The 27,881-nt window shown below is 33.4% G+C and overlaps 1 protein-coding gene and 2 pseudogenes across 1 annotated transcript; all 3 read right to left on the bottom strand.

Annotated features, from left to right (window-relative positions):
* Nucleotides 1–1,679: 1,679 nt before the first annotated feature.
* Nucleotides 1,680–27,881, bottom strand: LOC120333881 (cytosolic carboxypeptidase 1-like). The gene is made up of 27 exons (XM_039401269.2): nt 27,659–27,881; nt 27,270–27,385; nt 26,795–26,856; nt 26,061–26,256; nt 25,114–25,251; nt 24,349–24,442; nt 23,544–23,584; nt 21,631–21,780; nt 21,061–21,135; nt 20,407–20,583; nt 19,560–19,675; nt 19,145–19,279; nt 18,569–18,656; nt 18,093–18,251; nt 17,293–17,443; nt 16,993–17,214; nt 16,690–16,790; nt 16,383–16,489; nt 15,508–15,664; nt 14,561–14,793; nt 13,392–13,557; nt 12,085–12,295; nt 11,286–11,407; nt 10,561–10,697; nt 10,083–10,259; nt 9,255–9,382; nt 1,680–4,469 (listed from the first exon to the last, which is right to left on the bottom strand). Exons 1-27 carry the CDS (start codon nt 27,700–27,702, stop codon nt 3,953–3,955), a joined length of 4,020 nt encoding a protein of 1,339 aa, XP_039257203.2. The 5' UTR covers nt 27,703–27,881; the 3' UTR covers nt 1,680–3,952.
* LOC120333925 (myosin regulatory light chain, smooth muscle pseudogene) lies at nt 4,962–5,689 on the bottom strand (annotated as a pseudogene).
* Nucleotides 7,631–8,343, bottom strand: LOC120333924 (myosin regulatory light chain, smooth muscle pseudogene; annotated as a pseudogene).

The raw sequence follows: 27,881 nt of genomic DNA, 5'->3' as shown, positions 1-27,881 counted from the left end.
ATTGCAACATGAATCAAAATAGGCCTACCTAATGATGTACTGCAATACCACCATATATGTGCTGTGAAAAATGACGAAAATTAGGATCAGTGATACGGCGTGCGTGACCAACAATTCTGGACAACACGTTCTTGCTAATATTAAAGTATGTATACTGTATATCTATAAATCAGTGTCAGCCCAGCGTATGTAAAAAAACGGACGGTGATTCCCAATCATTACCAAATCATGAAACTTTAGGGTAAAAACTACATACTATATCTCACCCAACGCGTATTTAGTCCTTTCGACACTTATGCACCTACGGAGCTCACTTTAGCACAGTGTTTCCAAACCTTTTTTGGTCGCGGACTATTTTCTCACCAGCGAAACCCTTTTGCGGACTCAAGGTGCATTTATTGCAATCGTACTCTGTGTGAAGAACCATTAAAACCAGACACAGCAGAATTTTACCGAATTCCAAAATCGGAAATTTGCCGCAATTACGCGTTCGTTAAAATGGCCGACTTTGTTAGGGTATAATGGCCTTTTCTGTCGGAAAATATTCAATCCATGACAACGACGAGAATTTAAAGTGTCTTTATATTTTAATTTGATTGTGTTCATGGTAACTCGTGGTTGCGCCGACTTACGGCAAAATGAAAGCATTATTTCTCTAAAATGCCACGGCAATCTGCGAACATACTATTGTGAGAATCTACTGCCAGATTATATTTAGTTTTGATACATATTTTTTGCGATCTTGCGAATTTGTTACCGCAGTTAGAACCTGAACCAGTACCTGAAAATTTAATTGAACTATATTAGTGAATCAAAAATAGATATTCATCGCCTTGCTTTATTATTAATTTAATTGTGATCATTTCAATCTGCGGTTGTGTTGACGAAATAAAAGCTCAGAAAATATCATGACAATCCGTGGACACAAAAATGCGAGGTAAAGGGACCGATTATATTTTGTTTTGATTCGTATTTTTGTAAATTCGACAAATCTGAAATGTTCGTACAACACTCACGGCGCTCCAGTTTTGTACGTACGAATGTGGAGGCATTAAAAAAAGTATCCGAAGGGAAAAATGCCCCGGTACGTATACTAAGGTAGCACCCAAAATTTTGTGATTTGCAATGTCTAAAAAAGCGTTTATAATTGGTCGCGTCCATCATAAAACGAAACTTACGGTGTTCTCCGTTTTATTTTGAGTATTGTCGCTTTTCAATTTAGAAAATTTAGGTTGCCACCTTTGACATCTACCAACAAAACCTCGCGAGAAACACCACTCAAGTATCTATTGACGCATCTGCCGACTCGTGTTTTCGTCTCGCGTCACCTGTTAACAAATTTTTGAATAGTAAATTGCTATTCTAATAGATAATGTTCGGATATATGCCCATATATACTCAGTAACCAGTAATATTAACTCGATTAATGTTATGTAAGTAATCTTACTTCTTATGTTTTGTGTAAATCGTAACTTGGCTGATAGTTAAATTTCGCAAAAACGTTTGCTGCCCGCAGTGAATTTCTGGCTCGTTGCGGACTTATTCAACAGCTCCGCGGACTCATTTGTGACCGCGGACTCGGGTTGGGAAACACTTCTTTAGCATAACCCAACGGTATATATCAAAACTTTTCGATCTTTCTAACCACTGGCAAACTAACCAACACCAATACTCTCATCTCAAAGGAAATATTATTTTTATTACATTAAGAATAATATATTTCAATATACCGTAGTTAAAAGCAGCCGGAACATCACAATACAGAAATACTACAATATGGTGCTGCTTGAAAATGCACAAAAAAAGTACAAATCTTGTTGCTCTCCAAGCATGGCTAATACCATACTCAGCCAGACAAAAAATCCTTTATCAAAATTTATTTGCTCTTAATAGAATTCAATTGTTGTTTCAAATTTCACTTTTTATGAAACATTTAACGATGTGCTATATACTATATTTTAAGAAATAAAATATGTACAAACGAAAAAATATGGCATCTTCCAGTTTTAAATAATACAAAAAAAAATGAAGAGTGGCAAATATGAGGTGTCTATTGAAACAATATGTTAAAATTTGACAAATTGATCTTGAGATAAATTTACATTCAATGTAACAAATATAAGAGTAGTTTTTATGTAAGGTCGCTATAAATTTCTTATGCTAAATGTATAGCATCCATAGGTAACATTTCTAATTTTGTCTCATGAAATATACATATATTAGTACAAAATAGGTCATTTCTCTGATATAGAGAAGTAAGTGACTATATTATTGTGATTTTTTAAGATCCAGAAGTCTTTTTTTGACTGGCCTACCTTATTTCTGTCAACAACTAATTCCCATCAAATCACACTCAGGGTGTAATAAACTAGGCAGGTAACGCCGAAACAGTAAGACTCCGCCTTGTTGTGAAAGAAGTTAAAAATAATCATGAAAATTACCTCATTATCAAAGCGAGCTAGAATTGGAAAATAAATGGATGAATTGAAGAAAAAGTGTATTTAGTCACAGAAAAATATGAGATAGTACGGAGTCCGTAAATAGTATTTTAGCATTCATTTTTATTTGCGGCAACATTTTTAATCGAAATGCTCATAAATAGGTTTAAACATTAATTTTCTTACACCAAGCTTCACAAAAATTTCAATTGACCCTGTCAAATTCACTTTAAAAAAATAAAAAAAAGTTAGCATAAATTCAATCAACAATTTTCAAGCAATTATTTTCATCTTGAAACAACAAAAAATATATAGACAATATAGTAAGACACCAATTGCTTATTATCTAGGTTGATATATAGAAATGCATAAATCAAATTATATTAGGTAAAAATTGCTTCGAACTCGCAAAGGGTTAAAGGTCACAAAATGACCCTTTGTGATAAAATAATTCACAGGTTATGAGAAATAACATTGTATTTTTGTATAATAAAGTAAAAAGGGAACACAGTTGATAAAAATTGACAAATGCACTTTTTTGCCTGTTGAGGAACGGGTAAATTATTTGAATCAGAATTTTAAAATGATTATTGATAAATATATAAAATTGAGAAATTTTTGAACGATTCAGTTTTAATCATTAAATTTTCAGCCTCATTGATTATCCCTTTTGAATGGATATGAACAAATTATATATAATGCTAATTTAGGGGGCTTTGCAAAGATATTCATTTAGTGAGAATTAGTATCTGGAACTAACAAAAATATACGAAATGTACGAGAATTACCATTTGGTACATCCTGACTGTTGGTGAGACTCTGGGTGCCAATTAATAACTTAACGAATGTTGAAAAAAACAGGCGATTCATGAACATTCCCATGCGAGCAAAACTTAGTGTTATGATCGAGACCACTTTGAAATGAGTTAGGTTGAAAAACACTTTAGATCAGTGAAATGTGAAATGAACAGAGTCAATGAAAACCTCAATTATTCGAAAGTGAAAAATAACATTTGAAAGCTATTGTGCCGGAATTCTCTTAATAAGCATTACTTTGTAATGGATTATATATTACATAGTTTGTACAGAACAGGTCAGGAACTCAGGAGGGTTGAAATCCTTAGACGTTGCCAAAAATTGGAAGCCACAAAAAAAATTATACCAATGAAAACATGTTGAGTGACTTTGTTAGGTTAGTCTTGTCTTCCATGTGTAATGTAAAGTCCCTATCAGAGAAACCCATAATATACCTTGCTAAATGATATGTTATTCTTTTGCCTTGACCTAATTGTAAAAAAATGCAGAATGGTGGATAGACAGTTACCCACCCACCATACAATCTATTTTTAAGAACAAATTCTCAAATTTATTCTAAGTGAGTCGATAAGACAACTCAAATCATATGGTGAACTCAAATCATATCCGTTCAGTTGCAGGTCCATGCTGGCTAGGGTATTAGTTAGCTAGGTATTCGTACCAGATGTATGGACTTGATAATGTTTGCATTGTGATTTTTAACTTTTCGGTTGCTTACGTTTTTCATACATACTATTTCTCTCCATCATAGAAACTAATGTCGTATCTACTGTATCATTATCGTTATATAAAACTCTACCTGTATCAGGGCAAATTTGATATGACGACCGTATCAAAAAATCACCATGGTTACGATGAACAACGTCATCATTTGGTAATGATGACGTCGACGCAGGGTCATTAGCACGTGGTGTAATGTCATAATCACCTTCTTCTTCAGGTCCAAAACCAAAACCACGACAAAATTCATTATAGTCCCAAAATTCGTGAGGATAGCTTTTCATTAATGCTTCGTCTCTAGAGTACGAGGCGGACGGCTGTTCTGACGTTCCATCAAAGCTACCTATTGAGTCGGCTTCATCCGGGGTGAATTCTTCGTCAGAGTTGGTGGGGCATGGGGCCATGCGTTCAGACCCAGAGTTATCTTGTTTTATTTCTGAACCGACAGACTGGAAATCTCCAGATGAGACGTCAGATATGGAATTGTATAGATTGCTGAGAATTAAAAAAATATTTTATGCATTTTAATATCAAAACAGAAGAAATTCCTAATATTCTTCAATGAATGGTTCGAACAGGCACTGTCACACTTTCACAAATTTTATTCTGAACGTTTCAACTTCAAATTAAAGTCAGACGTCCTCATAGAAACAATCAACAACAATACCAATGTATACCCTTCCGTCAGATGAAACATTACTACAAAAGAAAATTAATGAAGGTATAATGAAAGGTTTTTTATATTGGCTCTCTTAGGAGGTATCACAATTTGAAAATTTCGGGGATTTTTTTGTGTAATAACACAACTATTTTGTTGTAACGTTACATCTGATATTGTTAGTGCAGCAAGTCTCTTAAATCACTTAGAAGCTATCTTCTCTTGCTACAGAATCCATGCATTATATTTCATGGATCCATCGACGCAAAAGAATAGAAGAAAGATAAGTAGCTGATCCCGCAGGGACCCAATCGATCAAACCAACTCAGTTCTATTTATGGATTCTTTATTTCATTGAAAAAACATATTTAAACATTAAAAACATTTAATTTTTTCTAACATAAACTGCTGATATTGAAATGTTAATGAATCTAAATTTTGGCCGTATCAGAAATATAACTGTGAAAACGAGGAATGTTTTTATTCTTCTTCTTGTCCATGAGTTATGACGTAGCAAAGTGCTTTGTAATCAAGATTACCAGCGACATCTACTGGTGCAATTTCAAGCACTTGGTCAATTTCTTCTTTTGTAAATCTTTTTCCTTGGGTCATGAACATTTCCGAAAAAACATCTTTGTGGATTACTCCAGTATTTTCAGGATCGAGAATCTTGAAGGCTTGTACGAGAGTATCTTCTGGATCAGTACCTTGAAGTTTATCGGCAAGCATGTTTAAAAAAACTGTGAAATTAATAGCACTTGGTGCTTCCAATACCATTGCTTCTAGTTTTTCCATCTTGATGTCTCGAACTCCGAGAGCTGAATAAGTATCCTTGAGGTCAATTTTGTCGATAAAACCGTCACGGTTGGCATCAATCATAGAGAAAGCTTCTTTAAATTCTTGGATTTGGGTTTGGTCGAACATAGAGAATACATTGGAGTTTGCTTTTTGTTCTTTCTTTGCTCCCTTCTTTCCTCCTTTCTTTGGTGCCATTTTGAAATTTCGGTTTTGTATTGAATACAATATGAGAGAATAGGAGTATTGAATCCGAATGTGACATTGAGATCCAAACCAGCATTTTTGTACTACTACCTTAACACCTACTCTTTTTTTCTATGTCACTAACAAAGTATTCAGCTGTTGCCATAAACAATCTTCAAATACGCCTGTTATAACTGCTAATGTCATTAACCTTAGCGCACATCAGTGCTACATGATTCACACATTTTTATAGCACTTGAATATATCAAGAATTCATTGGATTGATTTGATTTGCACTCTGTGAGGTGTGATCCGAATAATGTGTGAAATGAGTATGTATGGAATGTTCATTTTGATATTTTCATATATAAAAAATGATTGTGTGAAGTATAGAGATATTATGTGAATTCAACAAGATAGCAAACATGAAAAAATTTAATACCATGGCGATGCCTTTAAGTGAATGTTTCGTAGCATTGTTGCAAATACATAAGTCAAGTGAAAGTCCTCTAACAATCAAAATGCTGTTATGAAGTCAGTTCTCGGTATATTTTGTTTAATTTTAAGCGGTGTTTAATCAAGTTTTTTTTTCATTTCATAAGACAAATTTTCATATACCGTATTTGCTTGTTTTGTAGCCCGGGCCCATATTTTTTAACCAAACTCACTAACCGGGCCCTTATTCAAGCACGGGCACTTGTTATTTTTAAAGTAAAATTATACACAGAAATTACAGTATCTTTGAAGACAAATATTTGACGACATTAATCCGTTGTGACAAAAGCGCTTCTTATTTTCTATTGTTCTCTACCACTGAAAAATCAGCTTTTACATCGACGGCTATTCAAGCACCGGCCCTTATTTATTTTTATGTTCTGTTCACACAGGCGGCTATTCAAACGGGCCCTTAATCCAGATCAGGCAGTAAAACGAGCATATACGGTATGTACCTATATATGGTGACCGTACATTTGAACCCATGTGTATATTCGCGGGTTCAATCTCTATGCGGGTGCTAAACCCATTGGTTAGAGTTAGTATGGGTTCAAATATCCCTAAAACAACGAAAATTTCCATGGGTGCAATAGTATGCAGGTGCAAATGTATGTGGGTTCAAATGTAATGGAACCATATATATATATATCCCAGGGAAGAGGAAAGTCGATACGACAGCTTAATCATACTGTGTACAACAGCCTCACGTCCATTTACCAGTCCATGTCGAGTATGGGATTACCGGTAGTTGGCGAGTTATTTGTTTTCAGATGCATGCACCTTTATATGTGCACCATTATTAGCGAGAAGCACGTCAAAGCTACTTTACAACTTTGAAATGAAGGTTTCAACAAGAACTATTCATTTAAAATTTGAGACAAAAATTTTGACAAGAAGTATTAGTATGAAAGCAATGTCGTGGAGGTTAACGTACTTCATTACAGAAGTATGGAATAATCCGCCATAAACATCAATTATTATGAAAGTCAAGCTGAACAATATAGCGGAGTTAATACATGATTTCAATGGACAAATTTTTGTTCCGACTTCTCATACTTTTTGAAACATTCTTATAGAAAAATTAAATTACACTATTATTAAATACTACCTATTATAATTACTGCTAATAGCATAAACTGGAGCAATAGTTATTTTTATGCCTAAGGTATTTTCAAAGAACTTGACTTCTCCTGGAAATGATCCTAACTGTATTGAAATGATCTTCTTAAAAGCCCCATATTTCACTTGAGCTGATAGGCGTTTTATGAATATTGTTGGCTCTCTTGGGAGGTATCACGATTTGAAAATTTTTGCGACTCAGATAGAGTTTTTGCTCCAATAACACAACTATATTGTTGTAAAATTACGTCTGACATTATTAGTGCGGCAAGATTCTTGGAATCACTTAGAATAGCTTTTGCTACAGCATCCTTGCATTATATGCCCACGCATGCTGACGTAAAAGCATAGAAGAAGGATAAGTAGTTAACCCTTCAAAAACTCAATCGATCAAACAACTCAATTCTATTTATGAATTCTTTATTTCAATAAAAAGCTCACTAACATTGAAAATAATTACTTTTCTCTAACATAAACTGCTGATATTGAAATGTTAATGAATCAAAATTTTGGCCGTATCAGAAATATAACAGTGAAAACGAGGAATGTTTTTATTCTTCTTCTTGTCCGTGAGTTATGACGTAGCAAAGTGCTTTGTAATCGAGATTACCAGCGACATCTACTGGTGCAATTTCAAGCACTTGGTCAATTTCTTCTTTTGTAAATCTTTTTCCTTGGGTCATGAACATTTCCGAAAAAACATCTTTGTGGATTACTCCGGTATTTTCTGGATCAAGAATCTTGAAAGCTTGTACGAGAGTATCTTCTGGATCAGTACCTTGAAGTTTATCGGCGAGCATGTTTAAAAAAACTGTGAAATTAATAGCACTTGGTGCTTCCAATACCATTGCTTCTAGTTTTTCCATCTTGATGTCTCGAACTCCGAGAGCAGAATATGTGTCTTTGAGGTCGATTTTGTCGATGAAACCGTCCCGGTTGGCATCAATCATAGAGAAAGCTTCTTTGAATTCTTGAATTTGGGTTTGATCGAACATAGAGAATACATTGGAGTTGGCTTTTTGTTCCTTCTTTGCTCCCTTCTTTCCTCCTTTCTTTGGTGCCATTTTGAAATTTAGGTTTTGTATTGAATACAATATGAGAGAATGGGAATATCGAATACAAATGTGACTTTGAGATCCGAACAAGCATTTTTATACTACTAACTCAACACCTTTTCTTTTTTCTATGCCACTACCAAAGTCATCAGCTGTTGCCATGAACAATCTCCAAATACGCCTGCTATATCTGCTAATGTCATCATCGGTGCAAACTAGTTCACACATTTTCATAGCACTTTAATATTCCAAGAATTCAATCGCAGTTATTTGATTTGCCCTCTGTAGGTGTGATCCAAATTTAATATGTGTGAAATGTGTATGTATGGAATGTTCATTTACATATTTCTATACATAGAGAATGAATATAGATGGATAGCAGGAATATTTTTACTAGAACACCATGTCAGCACCGGAGTTCACACTTTTTTTAGCATTTTTTTCAAATATTCTAAATCAATGGGTTTGCCAAGGTTATCAAAGTTATCAAGGTTGTTGCCATGGTGGCTAACGTACTTCATTACATCTTTCATGATATTTTCGAATTTTAGAACTGGGAAACGACCAATATGATGAAAAAACACTCATGGAATGTTGAGGAGTATGTCTGCTATCACACAGAATAATCGGCCAGAAGCATCGTGGTGTTAATACATGATTATGATGGAAAAACTTTTGTTCCGACTTCTGCTTCTCATACTGTTAGCAACTATTTACTTCCTGACAGAAAAATAAAATTACACTAACTAATAATGTCTAATATACTCACTGTCACTGCTAATGGCATTAACTGTTAAGAGCAATAGTAAATTTATGCCAGCAGTATTTTCAAAGAATTTGAGTTTTCTTGAAATGTCATCCTGATCTTATTAAAATTTATGGAAATGAACTTCTCAAAAGCTCAACAGCAAATTCACTGTTCTAATATTTCATATTTCGAGCAAAAAAATCTACAACAACAAAACTACATACTCATCTTCGGAGAATATTCCGTCATAAAGCGGCAATTTTCTTGCACGTTCTCTGTTCTTCAAATGTAATAATGATTCACATAATATCATTCCCATTTCTTCAAGTTCATAGGTACCAATCTGACAACTCTGTAACAATAAGGGTTAGTTACCAATTACAGGGGTGAAAATACCACGTGAAGAATGCGGGAGCATAAAAATACCCCCCCAAATTTAAAATATTTCATTTTGTTTTGGCCTACAGAGAACTCTTTTCGGTATAATACGTCGAGAGTATTTCAGACGTTTTCACTAATTGGGAAGTAACAAAGTTCAACAAGAACATGAACATCTTTAAACTTGTTCTAGGCATGTCTGACTCTCTATTTGCAATTGGCAATCCAATGACCAGCGACATGTAAATAACACCAGACCATATTCTATATGCAAGCCTTTTTCAATTTTCTGTGGGGAGTGTTTAACCAACCTAATGCTTTTTGAGTTTCTGTCAGAAATTCTGACTTTGATTATCACCACCAATTTGAAAATTATGACTCTGGCAGAATCTTAGAATGGTATGAAAAAATTAAAAATCTAAAATTTAATTTTTATTTAAGGCAGGGTCAAAATGGAAAACAGGGTTCGATGACCGCCTGAATATAACAAAATAAATTGATTATTTGCGCATCTAAAGATTTGTAACAACTAGTAAACACCATTTGAAAACAACCGGCTTAGGATGGTAAAAACATGAAAATACTACTGAAAAACAAAATGTTATTCAAAAAGATTAGATCTGCGATCCACAAAATATCTAATATTTGATTTTTTAAAAACTGAAATCAAGTACCTTATATTTTCCCTGGTCACAGCCACAATATGTGCTTTCCATTGTATAACTCCTAGCAACGCCCATTTCTTTCCAAACCACAACCCGTGCTGTACTTTCTTTACATTTCTCGACAATAAAACTACAATTTGACATTGAGAAAGCAGGAGCCATTTTATTGAGCAACTTCGGAATTGTCTGAATATATGATGGTTGTTTAGAATCTTGGAATTCTATGTCTTACAACAAGTCGGTTTTTTTGAACATATTGGACAGGGCACATCATGTTATCACCCTATAAATACAAAGCGCTTATGGGCACAGTTTTGATGGGAGATGTCTCTAGTAGAGACGACTTGTGACTATTATATTTAAAAAGGTCAACCTTTCAAAAACAAATTATCGAAAGAGTCCATGGGTCTGAAAAAGTTGGAAACCAATGTTCTACAACCAAACATTTTTTTTGGGAGTCAAATTATCTCACAGACAAAATACATACCTTATACCCAGTATCGTCTGGAGCTCCTTGAATTACATCACTTTCTCCGGCAATGACAGATTCCCGTCTTGAACATCCATACATGAATACATTCTTACGTCTTGAATGTCCGTGGTAGTCGCAGTATACCAAGGGAGCTAAAACCAAAAATGGTTTACAATTTAGATCAGAGGTTGGCAAACTTTTGTTGTTCGCAGGCCAAAATTAAAGGTTACAAGTCATTGGTGGGCCGCACATCTTTTTAGAAAGTTAAAAACCGAGGGAATGGCCAATGAATCACATTTTTTCCCACAGATTTCAGTTAAATTTCAAGCAGCGCGCGGAGACATTTGGATATTTTCTGCGACATTAAACCATTTGCATTCATTATCAACTTTTTTAAGTTTTGTTGCCTTTAGTATAATTATAATCAATTTATAGGCTCATTAAACGAGTGATTGTAAATTATATACTTGTTAGGCTATAATATAATTTAGTGTCTCAAAACAAATTCTGTTACGTAAGAAATATAATTGTCAATTCAGTTGTTTTGTTAATATAATTCAGTGAAGCGTCGCGGGCCCGATTATAGTGTTTGAGATCCAGATCCGGCCCGCAGGCTGCAGTTTGCCGACCTCTGATTTAGACGTACAATATATGTATCCTTGATATTGATTAGACATATTTGAAAATTGGAAAAAATGTCTTTTCTCTCTTCTCAAGAATGAATTAAAATAATAGACCACCTTTTCCAATAGAATATAGATATTGTAAAAGTCCTTTCGTATGATAAATAGTTGGAAACAAAACAGGATCTGGATCAGTCCATTGCCTATTCAAATCTTCTCCAGTGAGAGAACATCTGTGACTAAAATATGAAAAATTTCACCCATATTTCAAATTTCGAAAACTTGTAATTTAATACTTTATTCATAGTGTTAAATTAATAATAATGTAACGGGGGCCAGAAATGCTACAACTTCAAAAACTAATTTTTCTACTTGTATCACACTTTGAAATAATCACAGTATGGATTTATTTTGTTAAAGGGTGTTTTCACTTCTCTACTCTGAACAAGTCTCTGATTCTATTTTTTAAACATTGTTCAAAATAAAATGCAAGTTCGGCTTGGCAGTGTGGCACATCATGCTAAACGTTAGAGAAGAGCTTGCCATCACACTTCTGATTACCCTATGTGGGTTCGCAGGTTTGAATCATGAAGGGAATAATTATGTATGAGAGGATTGCTGGACTCCTCGCTGCCTTAGGGTGGTTCACGTAACCTACTAATCCAATACCAGACATGAACTGGTAACCATACGATGGCAGTTGTGCGCCATCTGATCGACTTTCCTCTCCCTGGGAAAATATGTAAAATCCTAAGATATCCTAAGGTTCTTCACTTTTTAATTGCTTAAAACGATACAATCTAGATAAATCTAGAATTCAAAATTTCAAATATAAATACAAATAAATTCAAACTTTTGATTTGCTTTGGACACCCTTGCATTTAAACAACACAAAAAAAATAACAAAAGATCTTACTGTCCATTTATTACACCATCCGGATTTAACATCGGAACGATCTTAAAAATAAATGATCTCCTCAATTGTTGAGCAACCTCTAACATTTTTGGGTTGATATCAGTTGAATTTTTTGACGATAAAAGTAATTTTAGTGTTCCCCGCATTGTCCAGGAACTGTTAGATTCTCCAGGGTGAACACGGGAACTCAAGAATATGTATGGCCTAGAACCTAGAGTAAAAAAATATAGGTATGTTAAGACGGCTTCCCAAACTAGTAATGTCGTGACCCCTTCCGAGTTCCGACATATTCAAATTTTTAGCGACCCAGGAAGTTACAGTTACAGGAAGCGTGCCGATTTGCGGGTCTCATCAAGTCGACACGGTTAGGCAAGCCAGTTGATTCCCTGATCATATGTATTCTGTCGAAATCATGAAATTTAGGTTTTGCACTAGTTTTAATTGTGTTTCGAATCAAAAGTCTAAAAAGGTACAATAGATATAGTATTTTGTGCAAAATTGGTGTAATATTCGCGACCCCTAAAATTCGGTTTCTGTGGGACTAAATACTTATCTTTCTTCAATGCTTTTGCGCCGGTGGATCCGTATGCATATAATGCAAGGAAGCTAGCTGCACGCTAACACAAATATTTATATGTAATATTGTTGAATTATGCGTGTTTGGAAAATGTCATGTCCCACTTGTCCCAAGTTCGACAAAGGACATGTGGGATACGTTGGACACATGGGACCTATGGGATAAGTGGCGTACCTAGGACGCATGGGACAAGTGGAAAAAGTGTCACAAGTGGGAAGGTGGGACAAGTGGTACAAGCAAGACACATGGCACAGTGAAACAAGTGGTAACAGTAAGTCAAGTTAGACACAACATTTTTGAGACGCCATTGAATTATTTATGCCAGCATCTGATTTTGGTCAGATGAAACGTTACACGAATATATTTGTGTCAGTGTGCTACAGGACACTTGCATCACTTATTAAGATTAGTAACAAAGATTATACAAATTCCAATTTAAACTTTGTAATGAAAGTAATTTGAAGCATCAACATTGGTTATATCTTATTTCATAACTTTTGGCATATTTCACACTCACAATGAAAATTTCACAAAAATCATAAAAAAAATGGGAAATATAAGTTTTAAGACGTCACAAGACGTATATAGACGTCACAAATTTTATTCTGTATTGTTTCATCTGACCAAAGTCAGACTTTCTTAGACCCGCAGTTCGCAACAATAAAAAATTAAAAAATACAGAAATAAAATTTTTTTTCAGTATGCACAGTAAGATAAAAAAATATCTTACGTAATTCAGCAATGGCTTCCTCGTTGTCCTTTCCTTCGTTAAAATCAGGTTGAGCAGTTATTGTTAACACAGGAACTTTGTTTTGACCGAGAGTTTGACATAATGTTTGCACTCGAATATAAACTTCGTTTTCATCTACTTGACTAACCAGCTTATGAAGATCAGCCTAAACGGAAAAAGAATGATAAAAAAGAGAATAGAATTTTGGTTTAAAATTTGTTCAAAATTTTTTTGCAAAATTCCTCATTTGGTGCAGAGTGCAGATTGTTTTTCTGAAATACCAAACTATTAGGAATATAGAAAATGCATAGAATGAGAGAAATGCCTAATTAAATTCCAAGTTCAATCTGTTTAGTAAATTCATAATTTCAAATTGAAATTATTCATAGGTAACAATTCTAGAATATTGAACTATGTATGGATATATGCAGGGGCGCAGCCAGGTCTTTAAAAAGGGCAGAGTGGTTTTAAAATCAGAATTCTCATTTCCTACTGAAACAGTTGCCGTCATGAAGCCTTCGTTAAAAGAGCCAACATCAATGACAACTACAGGAATCTAAAATGTATTTCTATATAAATTCAATTGTGTTCGACATAGATATAATTCGCAATTGCATCTTCTCACGACATAATAAAAACATTACTACTCTGAAATATCCCCAATCTGTGGACATTGAAATATGAGATAAACTGCCTGATTATATTGAGTTATAATACATATTTTTCCGATCTTGCCGATTTGTTATCGTGGTTAGAAAAATCTCTGGCTGCACCACTGGATATATGGTCCCAATTTCCATGAAAAAATGACCTCTTCCATAGAAGACAATTGGGCTAACATATAGACAACCAGTTTGATTTTAGGGGCAGCTGAACAAGTCGTGTATGGCCAATAAACTACAGAGGCATGTTAAAGACTTGCTCTATATTAAATATTGAAAAATCTTTAGCCTGAATGAAAAATGATAAAAATTCAGTATTCAGTTTGTTATAAAAATGAGAGTCAAAAGAATAAAGAAATTTAAATACAATCAAAAAGGGAAAGTAAAAAAATAAAAATGATGAGAATCAAATATTATCCACCATAGTATGTTCTGGTAATCAAGTAAACCATTTAGGACCATAATTACCAGACAAATAACCAGTAACCAACCAGAGTAATATCTTACTTGAAGTTGAGTATAAGTGTAGGGGTAATGATACGCAAAATAGCAGATATCTTTATTATGAGTAAAATTCACAGTGAACGTCATTGTGAAGTACGAACGACCTTTAACCCCTCCTGCCGAAACCGCACTTCTTGAAAAATGACTTTTATAATAGCATAGATTGGTACCAGCTCGACGCCAACAAGGATTACCAAGACGAGCTTCAGATACAGAATACATGAGGGGTTGCATACCTGGAAAAAAATGATTTGAAGATGATTAAACCCCTAACATTTGGCCCTTCTATATTTTACATGCCAAATACATCAGTCAAAATTAAGTTAGTTGAGTTAGTGGATTGAATATTCAGATACATTTGAATATAGTTTTACAATCAATTTACCAGTGAAATTTTTGATTTGAAAAAAAAAATTGAATGTCTTTATTCGAGAATCAGTCATTTGACCAAAAAACTTGGCATTGCCACTCAGTATTTGATTTAACTGCAAAATCAACTAAAACCAAACTCTTTAAATATACGGTACAGTAATTTTACTAATTTAAGTCAATGAAGATTATTGGCATTTTTCTCTTGAATATATTTTATGTATCATGAGATACAAAGTGGACCTAAACGTTCTATCAAATGGTTGTTTTTCTTGTTATTGTTGGTTTGTGGCATTGTTGCAAAAAATATCAATCAAACCACCAATCAGTTTCAAATTTTCACTGCTTTAAGAAGGAAGAAGTTTCTCACAAGCTTCGGTAATAATTTTACCCTGTGGACCAGATATTTTACCTTAATTTTATGAGTACACCACCTTCATATGACATTCGGTACAATTCCTATGAAATGCGGCTAAAATTTTGCTGGCAATGCCCTAATAGGCCACATAGTTATTTCACTTTCATGCCCATATATTTGAGAATTGTACTATGACATGATAAACAACATATTTCTATCTTACCATAATTAAACTGGCTATTACTCTTTTCACAATTTACGATATTGAATCTATATGGAACACCAGAAGTTACGTTCGATACTTCAAAGTAAAACCATTGATGATGATGATTCGTGTTACAATCTGAATCCAATATCAAATCATATTCATTCTCTCGAACCTGGAAAGGTGAGATTTGTTCGTAAAGAGAAGTAGGTTAAAATAGATAGTAGGGCTACGAACTCTGAGTATAGCATGCTTTCATTGATAATGGAGTGGGGTCATGTTTCCGAACTCTCCAAAGTCGATTAAAAATTCAGAATTTTTGGTTTAAGAATTTTGATGGTGATAATCGAAGTAAAATTTTAATCAAAGAAACTCAAAAAGCGTCAGGTTAACTAAGCATTCTCCTACGAGACAATTAAAAAAGGCATGCATATGCTGGAAGCTTTCTCATCAAAATTTGGTTTCGTTGAAGGCTAGGAAATGAAGTCAAGATAATTGTCAACTCAGGAAGCCAGAGTCAAATCTGTAGTCAAGAGCCATTTTATAAAATGACTTTAAACATGAATTTACTCACTATAGTCAAAAAAAAAACTGTGCCGTCATAGGGAGCCAAAGTCAAATCTGTAGTCAAGAGCCATTTTTCAAAATGGCTCCAAGATCTGATTTAAAACGTGAATTTACTCAATATAGACAAACAGAAAAAGCAAGAGTCATATAATACTTTTTCTAGATTTAACCAAATTCTGTGAGCCTCACTGTACTCGCTTTTGTCAAATATGAATATGAATAAAGGTTAAAAATATGTTGATATTAATGAATGGTTTGATAGAATTCCGATTTCCAACGTTCATCTGCATTCAGGAAGTGAATATGATTTATTGAATACTAAATACCTGTATTGCTGTTCTTAAATTTCCACACTCAAAATCAGAGTGAAAATTCAATGGCCGTTTCAACTTCAAACTTTGATCTGTTATTGGAGGGAAAATAGTACTCGACTCTGAAACATAAAGATACATTACTATATAAAAATGCTAAATATCAAGACACCCGACTTAGAAGAATCTAAATATACAATTAGAAGTTGCGTGACTTAAAAATGTTATCTGTTGTGCAAGTGCAAGTACAGGCAAATTTTGGCCTTTCCAAAAATAGTAGTTTGTTACACATCAATAGCTGTTTGTACGGAGCATATCTCACCTTGACAACCAGAACTAAGCCACGGTGCGTCGAACGACTGATAATTTGCCTCATCAGGACTGAAACAACAGGCATCTTGGATGATCGGTGTCGATCCAATACTAAAAAAATAAACTTTTTAATTACTGAAAGTGAAAAATTAGCCAGTTTTATTGATCAGTATGGAAAATTCACAAGATGTTAACGGCCAAATAAAACTAAATCTGGTAGCAAAAATTCTGTAAGTACAGTGAAATTTGTAAAAAAATATTTGGTTATATCTATCTCCCTGCTTCGAACTATAATTTCCCCCATTATATTCACCTTTGAACTTCCTCTGTCATCTCCGAAGATGTCATTTCCTCATTAAATCCATTACCCATGACTTCTTTCAATAATTGCATATTGCTAGTACAAGGTTCAACTTCATATTGCCAATAATCATTTGATTTAGGAGGCTTGTAATTGCCATCGCGAGTATAAATTACTTTGTTTATAACGTCCCCTTGTTTGAGTGTTCGTCCTATGTCTTCCAACATTTTGATTCTGTGAAAAATACAATTTTACCAAAAAAAAATTGGTTTTAACAACATTTTTGATTTTTAATAACGTTTAACCCCTCACCTTTGAACTCCATATCTTTTCACAACTTGATGTTCAAGAAAACTAGGTGGAGTGTGACCGAAATAATCAGCAAACGACACAGTATTCATACGTTGCTTTCGAGATTGGGTTGAACTTGAAAGCGTAGCCATAAGTGATGAATGTTCATCACCTAAAAAGAAAAACAAAATACGGTAACCATTAGAATAAATATTAAATAATAATAATTGGCAGGTTTTCAAGTTTTAACCTAACGACAGAAAATCGCACGTCATTGCAGTATAGTAAAGAGAAACTGTTTTTTGTAATATTCGAAAATGGAAAATTGAGTTTAATCTTGGTTCGACCATTTATCATATTTTCTCTTATGGCCTTACCCTGGCACTTTAGCGCAAACTTGGCTGATTTTGGCACTGCCAATGCACTATCATATTATGAATATTCATTCAATTCATTCAATGAATATTCAATTTTGGTGAATCTCTTAACAATTGTGATACCTCGGATTGTAGCAATTACAATGCTCGTGAAAAGGTAATAAGCTGCCTTCATGCTTACCTATAATAGCCTAAGCTAGGTTTAACAAAAGGCCCTCGACTTCTATTAGAAGCCATGGAGGGGCTCTCAGAGGGACATAAGAAGAAGCTTTGCATTGATATTGCGCAATTCAAAGATCAGCACAGATCTCCTTTGTCAGTGACAGACTTCGCTTGATATTTTATCAACGTTAAACATTAAACAATTGAATAAATTTAAACCACAACTAAATATGAAATAGTTTGAATTGAATTGGTCCTCATCATTGTTCAGAACTAACTAACCTGAATTAATACTTGGGCTTGGAGCAGATGCAGGTGGATCATAGTACAGTGAAGAACATTGAATAGATAAAACACTTCCTTCTGAGTGTGCACGAGATAGAGAATGTTGTTGCTTGTATTTGACTTCAGAATTATTCGTCTTTAAGTTTTCGTTAACGTCTAAGAAGATGGAAAAAATATAAATGAAATTAGAAAATATCAGAAACAGATTTTAGCCGTCGATTCATTATTTTCATCATTATTTTTAACGCAAAATCATATATAGTCGTAATTTATGAAGGCCCGAGTAGGCCGGACGAAACACTTCGCCGAGCCGTAATTTGCCCACCCCTGCATTAGATAAAACAATAAAAATGATTGGTTTCACACTTATAATAGGATTAAAGAACAAATTTAAGACAAAAACCATTGCCAGACCAGACAAGAATGTGCAGGGTAACAAGAATATGTAGATGTGAAAATTAGAAAAATCATACCTTTATTGTTAGTTTGTTCCTTCAGTTTATGTAAAATATGTGGATGCAAAAACACAGTGTCTTCTTGTATGTTATTGGATCCATCAGTCTAAATATAAATATTCAAATTTTATATGCAACTATGATAGAGGATTAGATTTGTTTTGAATAAAATTCCAAGGCAGAGGAAAGTCGACGAGATGAGTCCATGAAGTCTTAAATTTTTTTAAAATTGCGAAGGGCATTTATCAATACCATATATTGTTTTGGCCCTCACAGATAGATTAACCAAAAACACTTAAACAATCACTGATTAAAAAACAGATTAAAAAACAACAAACCTGGTTAAGGTATATGAGAACTGACTTCATGACAAAATTGAAATTGAGACTTTAAAAGAAATAACAACCTCTTACTCTATTGCCATGTTGGGAAATAGAAATATTTGAACAATTATTGGTTGTTGACGCTTGAACTTGTTGATGGAGGAAGCCGTAACTGACATAAACGCCCTTTCATTGCTCTATCATTCTCTTTCAAGTTTCATTCATTTTTTAACAAATATATTGAAGAAATTTTCATAAAAATATAGCTCACCGGAAAATCTTGAAGCTCAGAGAAAAACTTTTCATACATTGATTTTAAATCTGCAGCGGAACGTTTAGGTGGAATCCCAGTGCTTATCGGAGGGATGATAATTGGTGGGGATGCTGCCAGGTCATCTTTAGTCTCCTAAGAAATGAAATTATGTAAACTAAATTAGCTTTTCGAAATGTAAAACTTCGATTAAACCGAGGTAAAGTAGTGAGTGAAAAAGGTAAAATTACAAGATATTATAAAAGGTGTTTATTGTATTCGAAGACGATCATATTCATGTAATTTTTGATATAATATAAAGCATAAGCATGTTTTATAAGCATGAGCTGGAGTTGAAATTTCTATCAATCTGTAGTTGGAAGTAGGAATCTGAGTTAAATTTTACAGCTTTAATTAAAACATTCATATAACAAACCTCTTGTTTGTCTTCCACTAAATCATCTTCTTCAGTTTCCAGTATTTCTTGATCCTGATTCTCCAGAGAATCTTCATCCTCATCATCTTCATCACTTGCATCAATCACATCATCAACTAAAATATGAGAAGAAGATTCAGCAACATCACACACCCAAATTTTTCTCATAATTTTTAGTAGGAATAGATCAAGTTTAAAACTGTTGAGTGATGGCTTTCATAAAGAAATACGGTAGATAATAAATTAGCAAACTTCTCAATATCATTTTAAGCAAAATTTATGATGATTACCATTGAAGACAATCCTTATATGCCCCAGTGTAATAGCTTTTCATTCAAGATGGAACACTTTAAACGCAATAACAAATGAAGATTTCACTTGATCACAGATATTTTTACATGCATCCGACATTTTATGAAGCTACCCTAAAAATCTGCTGTCAAATATGGCAGCCGAAATGCCCTCTATGGAAAAGATCAATCAAAGAGCAATTGGAACCATATGATATAACCATTTCCAGACTTAGAATTTGTCAAGTCTTTCACCAACCTCCAAAAATAACTAGCTAAGAATAAGCTATAAATAACAGATAGTATGGTGAACGACAGTATGTTTTATTCAGAAAAAAACACATTGAAAATATGTGGAATGTAAATATCCAAAATAAAGCAGGCAAGATCAAATCTAACAATTTTTTTTTTGTAATTAGCTTCATGCCCCCTCAAAAAATTTTCCACTCCCCCTATTGGGGCGCACCCCGCCGCTTGAGAACCACTGATCTAAACAACATAAAATCCTCAGATAAAATGACGTATGCAGAAAGATTTTCAGAGTCCAAAACACTCACCAACACCCTCATAATGATGAGATTTTAAGTATTTCTCTTCTTTCTCCTCTACTTGAGGTAATTGGAATTGAAATGAGCATTGGACAGTAGGAATAGGTAGCCGGAATCTTGGTTGGCATCGTCGTAAAATCATTGTAGCGACATTTAATAATGGTTCTGCTGGTTTTGAACACGACACTGTCGAAAAAAAATGTTAATAATTTGAAGTTACTATATAATGATAGATAACACAGCGAGGTTGAATATGCTCAAATCCATACAATTTGGCATTCATTTGGTTATCTCGCTAACCAAATTTGATTTAGGGGAATATCGAATAAAAGTGAATATTCTGAAAATATCTATTTTACAGCAAAATAATGGATTAATAATAAATTTTTGAGTATAATACCATGATTTGAAATTTAAATATGGAAAGATTCACAACAAAAACACAGTAATTTATCATTTAAAATCAATATATTTTGAACTTGCTCCATATTATTCACACATACCTAGTGCCCCGTCATATCAGTATCTATTTCTAAACATTCGCCATTTTAAGTGATCCAATGTAATCTAATTTTATTGAAAATTAACAAATAATTCAGTGACTCATGAAATATAACTTTCGATTCAAGTATATAAAACATTACTGAAAATTATTCCACCTACATGCAATGCATTCTTTACATGTCCTATGTAATATTCTCATTCCACCTGCTTCAACAAAAGCGGTCTTTCCACGTTCTGTAAATATAGAATAAGTTGAATAACAGAAACACATCAATTTAGTTACAAAACAAGAACCCGAAAACGAATTTTTATAGAGAGAAGACCGATACGAAGAAAAATAAATTTACTCCAAAAACGGCTCTTTTTGAACAGTTACTCATACGTAATGAACTCATAATGATAATCAGATACTTGTGAGGTAGAAAAGTCATATACGTTACTACTGGACATTAAAACGAGACGTTGTGGTTTATCGTGTAATTAACGTTGTATCGACATTTCTCTCTCCGAAATGAATATAAAAATCCCAACTAATACAAATCATTAAAATTTTACAATTAAAATAAAATTTAAAAAATATCCAAAAAAAAAAAATTTTGCAGAAGACTATTTCTATCTACCGTAATTGATAATATTTAACATGTCCAGTAGAAATGAAAAAAAATTGAAGACCAAGTTCTATAAACTTGATAATTCAATGAACACTACATAAGGTAACGTGACACTTACTTGAAACTGTCAAATGCTTCAATATATTAAGCATGCTTTTTCGTGCCGGAATATGTTTGTGACTTCTGACGTCATTCTTATGCCATTCTTGATGTATTGATAACATATTGGAAACCATCCCACTGCTGATACCATGGTTAGCATTACTTCCTGAATCAAGGAAAGAAAGTTTGTTTGACATTATTTCTATTTCAGCAAATTATGATAGTTTGATGCCTAGATGGTTAAATGTGAATAATTTAGAATATATTTTGACAAAATACCTTTGAACTAAACAGTGTGGTCTTGGGATTTATAAGAATTCTATTCTTTTGATATTCAAAATAAATTCCAAATTTATCTTTGTAAAATTTTCAATGCGAATAAAATTTCAGACATAATTTCTCCCAAATATTCGATTTAGAGGTATGATACACAGATTGGCGTTTATTATTTTATATTTAAATGAAAAAGAGACAGTATATTTAGACGGTATATTCTTAATTCAATTTTGAATTCATTGCATAACCATCTTGTACAATTCTGTTATTGTGAAGATAGAAAATAAAACAATACATCAATGACTGAGAGATACAGAATAAAATATTCATAAAAATTTGTTCAATCGGGTATTTCACACAATTGCTCTGAACAAGATCTTGACAAGCATATATAATAATATGTGCATAGCTTCTACAATGATTTGAAGAATTGTCTGCTCAATTTGTTAGGCACTGCATGAAACAATAAACATGAATTCGAAAACACCTCTGAGACTAGTATTGTGCGACACGATTGCCTAATGGCTCGAGCGTAAGACATACCGTAACTGTGTTAGCATGGCAGATTAAACATCTCATGTTCAAATCCCATGCCTTCCACCTTCACCCAAAGGGTAATAATTCGGGTACGCAATCAATAACGAACTAAAAACATTTCGGCCCTTCCAAGGAATAGTAGAACTTTACTACATATCAATCAAGACCTTGTTCAGAGAAAAAAGCATGGACAAATAGAACCAATGTCCAAGGCCAAGTTACGATCAATGCGTCAACTAGGTCAACAAGTGTAATACCAACAATATTATATTCAATGGCATTATCAACCAACAGACAGGTAACAAAACAGTTGTTAGCGACTAACCAACACAAGTAGACTTACACAAATAAACCAATTCACATCACTATACCATTGTTTATTGAACAAATAAAGACTAAAAACCTATTGTGTGATCTTTTGTATGATTTGTTAACTATCAAATGACATTTACTTTGTTTACAATACTCATAAGTTAGGTTAGGCTGGTGTGGGAAAGTGGGAAACATCAAAAAGAATGAAAACGTTCACTAATAAAAAATGATAAAACAACCAACAGCCTTTTTATAAATGAAATGTCTTCTCAAAGCAAAGTCACAGGCAAGCAAAGTCAGTAGCAATCACTGCCAAACTTAGTAGCAAAAGATACCGATCTATGAGCGAAATTGTGGGCTACCACTGAAGTGTTGAAATCTATGACAACGTGCAACCTTCTTATGAGAATGTTTGCTGGAAACAAGGTTATGCACACTCGGTCACAAGAAAAGGAGAATGAATACAAAGAATCATGCGTCAACTACGCTTGAGTAAATACCCAATGACGCAGGCTTCAACTTATAACTAAACTGATTTGCAAATGATTTTCAATGTTAAAACCATTACAAATATGTGTGATATTACCACCAAATCCCATATATCGCAGACAAATACCTGCTCAGCTTATTCTATATTAAAACTTCTCCTGGGAAAATATGAAAAATGCCATATATGCTATACACGAGACACTATCCTAAAAATTTTCTAAATATTATATATGGTATATTTTATATATTATATCTGATTATTGGAAAACAACAACATAATCCTGGACTGAATGATATTCATAGATAAATACTTACTTGAAGACTTGACAAGCAAACTCAGTGTTGAAAGAGCAGTTCTGAAAAAATTAAAACAATTTGGAAATTCAGGGTTTTGGACCGGGTTGGTAAAGAGAGCTTTGCATGTATTTATTGCTACTGGAGTCATATTTTCACACTCCCATAAGTTTGGTGGCAGAGCCAACATAGAAATTTTGAATTTTTTGAAGTCGAGCATTGGAATTAAAGACTTTTGAAGAATGTAATTAAAGTCAAATTCACTAAACAGTAAATTAGTTCAGATTTTGAGGTAGAAGAAGCAATATTCAGCCAGAAGTTACTTGAGCTTTCTTGCGACGAAAACTAGTCGAAAACCAAAGGATGCCAAGCAAGCAAAACTATCCGTGGTGCACTGTTATTAAGTATGCTCCAAATGAATATCACAATATACCAACCTCCACACTTTTATAATCCCATTAAACTCGTATAAATCCAGACAAATCAAATTTTTCAATATTAAAATCAAATACAAAATAAAAGTATATTATGTTATCATTATTATGTTTAAAAAAAGTGGAATGAAGTCTCAAAACATTGACTCCACAAACCATTCATAGAAAACAATGGTATATTGAGTCATTATATGTGTGGATAACTAATGAAAGTAAACATTTTGATTTGTAGCAAGAACATCCACCTACACAATGATCAGGAAGTCGGTGATGAATTGTACAACTTCCTAAACAAACAGCAATAAAACTGGCCAACAAAGTTCGAAGCCCGGACACAGTGTATATAATTAATAATAAGCTGTATATTGTTTTTGTATATACAAAATCCTTACTTCACTAACGGAGGCTGTTTCCGTCCAATACTTAAAACAAGTTTCTGCAGAACATGAACAGCACCAAGTCTTCCAAGTATATTTGCATTGACTCCTAAAAATTGAAGGTTTTATGGTGAAATGTTGTCATCTAGTCATGGGAAGAGTCAACTAGTTGAGATATGATTTTAAATCTATCATAGGATACTGGACTTTATTGTGAGTTTTTTATTTATCATAAAGTGGTACTTTAATTAAACATCTAAACTTATATCACCAAAAATTACCATATATCCAACACACAATTTGAATGCATATAGGTATGTTATTTATGCCTTCATAGAGCATTCGAAATGACAATCTGCTTGACCATCATTTGACCAACTGGCCCATGATTGCATACAACCTTTCAATTGTCTGAACAATATATGGATTGAAGAAATATGGCCCATGCCGTTATGAATAGTTTTGATTCGTATGAACGAATGTTTAGTATCACGTTTCATAAATAAGAACATTACCGGTATCTGGAATGTTGCGTGCGACAGAATAAATTTAATACATCAACAAATGATGTCATAGAAATCGAGTGACACTCAGAAGAACGTTAACATATTATGCCTCTTTCGGTGCTATGAACAGAATAAAGTATAAATTTGAACGATATGGATGGGGATCCTGCATTAACCCCTAGAATGTTTTGATTCACATTAACACTTCTTCACAATTTCCTTTTGCATATCAATATGTATGAATAATTAAAAATTTGAGAAGCATTTTCCTTACCATTGGATGCACATATCTTCAAACACTGAAGTGTGTTAGATAAAAGTTTATTGCTTGAACTTGCAGATGACGATCGAACTATTGATATAAGGATAGGTAAAGCTCCTGCTAATCGTACTCTTAAAGCAAAACGTTTATCTGAAAATGAAAAAAAAGTGAAATCACTAAAAACTTTAATAGAAAAAAATAGTAGTACAATAAATTTCTCAAAAAAAAAAGTCAAAATTATATATAAGTTAAAAAATAATTTAAGGACAGGAAAAATGAAAAGAACAGTTTTGAGTAGAATGTAGGAAAACACCATTTACTATACAACGACTTTTATGAGATGTTTCAAAAGCAGACACTAGGGAAGCAATAAGCTTTTTTAGTACAAAGTTTCTGGGTAGATGTACCAAAGATATCTAAACTATGAGGACAACATGTTCGGTCAAGAAGCGATTTAAAAAAGGACCTACAGCTCCTGACAAAAATCTCGACTCCGAGTTGAAGGAAATTTGAATTGATAAAAAATAAAATAAATTGCAAGCCCTTTTTATTTGCCTGTTGAAAATCCCCTGGTGCTTTATCATTATTAAAAGTCTGGAATTTCACCTCTGACTCGAGGTATATTATTATATAAATAAATTTATTTGCAATATCGTTTAACAATTTATCATACAAAGTGAAAATCTGTCTGAGTCGGTCAGTGGAATATGTATGTTGTCATTAATGACATAAGCTTGGTTCTAGAAAACATGGGCGCGATGACCTAGTTGCTAAATATATCGAGTTCAAATCCACGTGCCGCACCTCACCTGGGGTGCAATAAATTGGTTAGGCAACACTAAATCGGAAACATTCCGGCTCGTCCCCAAACCTATCGTTAGTGATCGGTGGCTGCTTGTACATGGCCTTTTTATGAGCGAAAAGCATGAATAAGCATCTTATAAAGACGTAACAATCACCTTTTGGTGCAATCTTTACAGATAAGCTCAACAGTGCAATAAGTAATCTGTTATCAGCCTCTTTTCCAAGATATGCAACTGTATGCAAAAGTACTCTCGTTACATCATGATTAACAAGACGTTTCATTCCATTTCCAGAAGCAATTTCTCCGAGAATATTTACAAGTGATAGGCATGTCGGTTGATCTCCACAAGTCTTTAATAAGAAATAAGAGATTTTCGGTAATTACAGAATATATTAGAATTTAGAAGCATTGATAAAAAAATTAATGATGATGCAAAGTGTCATGAAAGATTTAATAAATAGGCTATATCATTTCATTCAAATTCTATTTAAAAACAATATACAAGAAATCTGTCTCCAGAATTCAAATCTTAATAAGATCTTAATAAGTAAAAATTAGACACTTTTCAGAAGAGATTGAAGAAAAAATATTTACCGTAGATTACTAAGTTTGATACATTATTTACAACATAAAGCACTGGTTCTCAACCGTAGCCCACTGCTGCATTACAAAAACATTTTAAGGTTGGCCACAAGCCTAATAAAAATCGCTAAAGTTATTGATAAATTATTTGAATTTGATTATAGTAGCGATGAATAATGATGCTGATTTTATTTTCTCACTAGTAATTTTAATTGATAGGGTGAAAGTGTTTGTTTTTGTGGAAAGAATTTTTCTATTCATCTTGTAGTTTCTCCCTTGCAAATTTCTGTTCAACCAAATACTGACCTCTAGTATTGAAATGACTGTTTCCAAAGATGATTTACTGGATATTTCTTTTCTTGCAGCTTCTGCAATTAAAAACAAGTTTTTGAGTAGGAAAAAAAAAAAAAAAAATTTGAAAAAGGCAAAAATGCAAATCACTTTTTCTATTCGTCTGTCAAGGTGAGTATATAGAAACTCACTGAAAATCAAGCAATATTAGGTGAATAGAGGGCAATATTATATTGCGCACAATTCTCCACCATGACTCTCTATAGTTTCAGTAGGTTTTGGTACCGTAGGGGTTCCCATAACTTCGCTCAGAAATCAGTCTCGTTTGTTTCTGAGAGAGTGTGAGTTACCTTGCTTTGAGCAAAGTTCCTTTATAAATACATATATTGATACAAGACTCGAAGCAGTTTGAATCTACATGTTTAGGAAAGCTTTTTTACAAAGCTTTTTTACAAAAAATAATGTAAGAATGAAACTAAAAACCACGCACCATGGTTATTGACAAAATGAAGAAGTTTATGACAAAGAAATCTTGTTTGTTCTTTATCTGGGCTCGTACTTGATATCACCTTTTCTAACATCAATAACAGTGCTTTTGTCTTGGATCTGAATATTGAAAAAATTAAAATTTTTTGTTATTAATAAAAGGCTTAAATGAATGAATTTGAATTGAAAAAACCCGTTTTTTTCAAGCGTCACACCGCCAAGATTTGGGTGATAGGTACTTTGTACCAAAACACATCAAAAAAGCACTTGCATTTTGGTTATTGCATGATACTGCAGTACTGTGATAGATAATTCATTCGTGAAAAAATGCAACCAATTAAGAATCACTGCAGCATTATGCTATGACTGTATGAATATAAAAAGTCAACTTACTTTGTTTCAGCTGACGCAGTCTTTGACGACGTTTTCGAAGACATATTGATCCATTTAACTGCTGGAACAAGCAAATTATTGAACTTAGTTAACCCTGTATCCCCACGAATTTGTCAACAAATACAGAAATACCACTGTGCTGCTGTATTCATTCTACATTTTCATATTTCAAAGCCCACTATCAAATCGTGCCTACTGAAATATAAAAATATTCCTCAATTCA

The sequence above is a fragment of the Styela clava genome, chromosome 15, assembly GCF_964204865.1.
Source record: "Styela clava chromosome 15, kaStyClav1.hap1.2, whole genome shotgun sequence".
Lineage (NCBI taxonomy): Eukaryota > Metazoa > Chordata > Ascidiacea > Stolidobranchia > Styelidae > Styela > Styela clava.
The sequence above is the reverse complement of the archived record's forward strand: the minus strand, read 5'-3'. Positions and strand labels throughout refer to the sequence as shown.

Excerpts from the sequence above, each read along its gene's own strand:
- LOC120333881 (XM_039401269.2), bottom strand. The coding sequence starts at position 27,702 with ATGTCTTCGAAAACGTCGTCAAAGACTGCGTCAGCTGAAACAAA. Across the intron at positions 19,676-20,406 it reads TCATCATTATGAGGGTGTTG|TTGATGATGTGATTGATGCA; the intron begins GTGAGTGTTTTG and ends CTCATATTTTAG. Across the intron at positions 17,444-18,092 it reads AAGCCCAAGTATTAATTCAG|GTGATGAACATTCATCACTT; the intron begins GTTAGTTAGTTC and ends TTTTCTTTTTAG.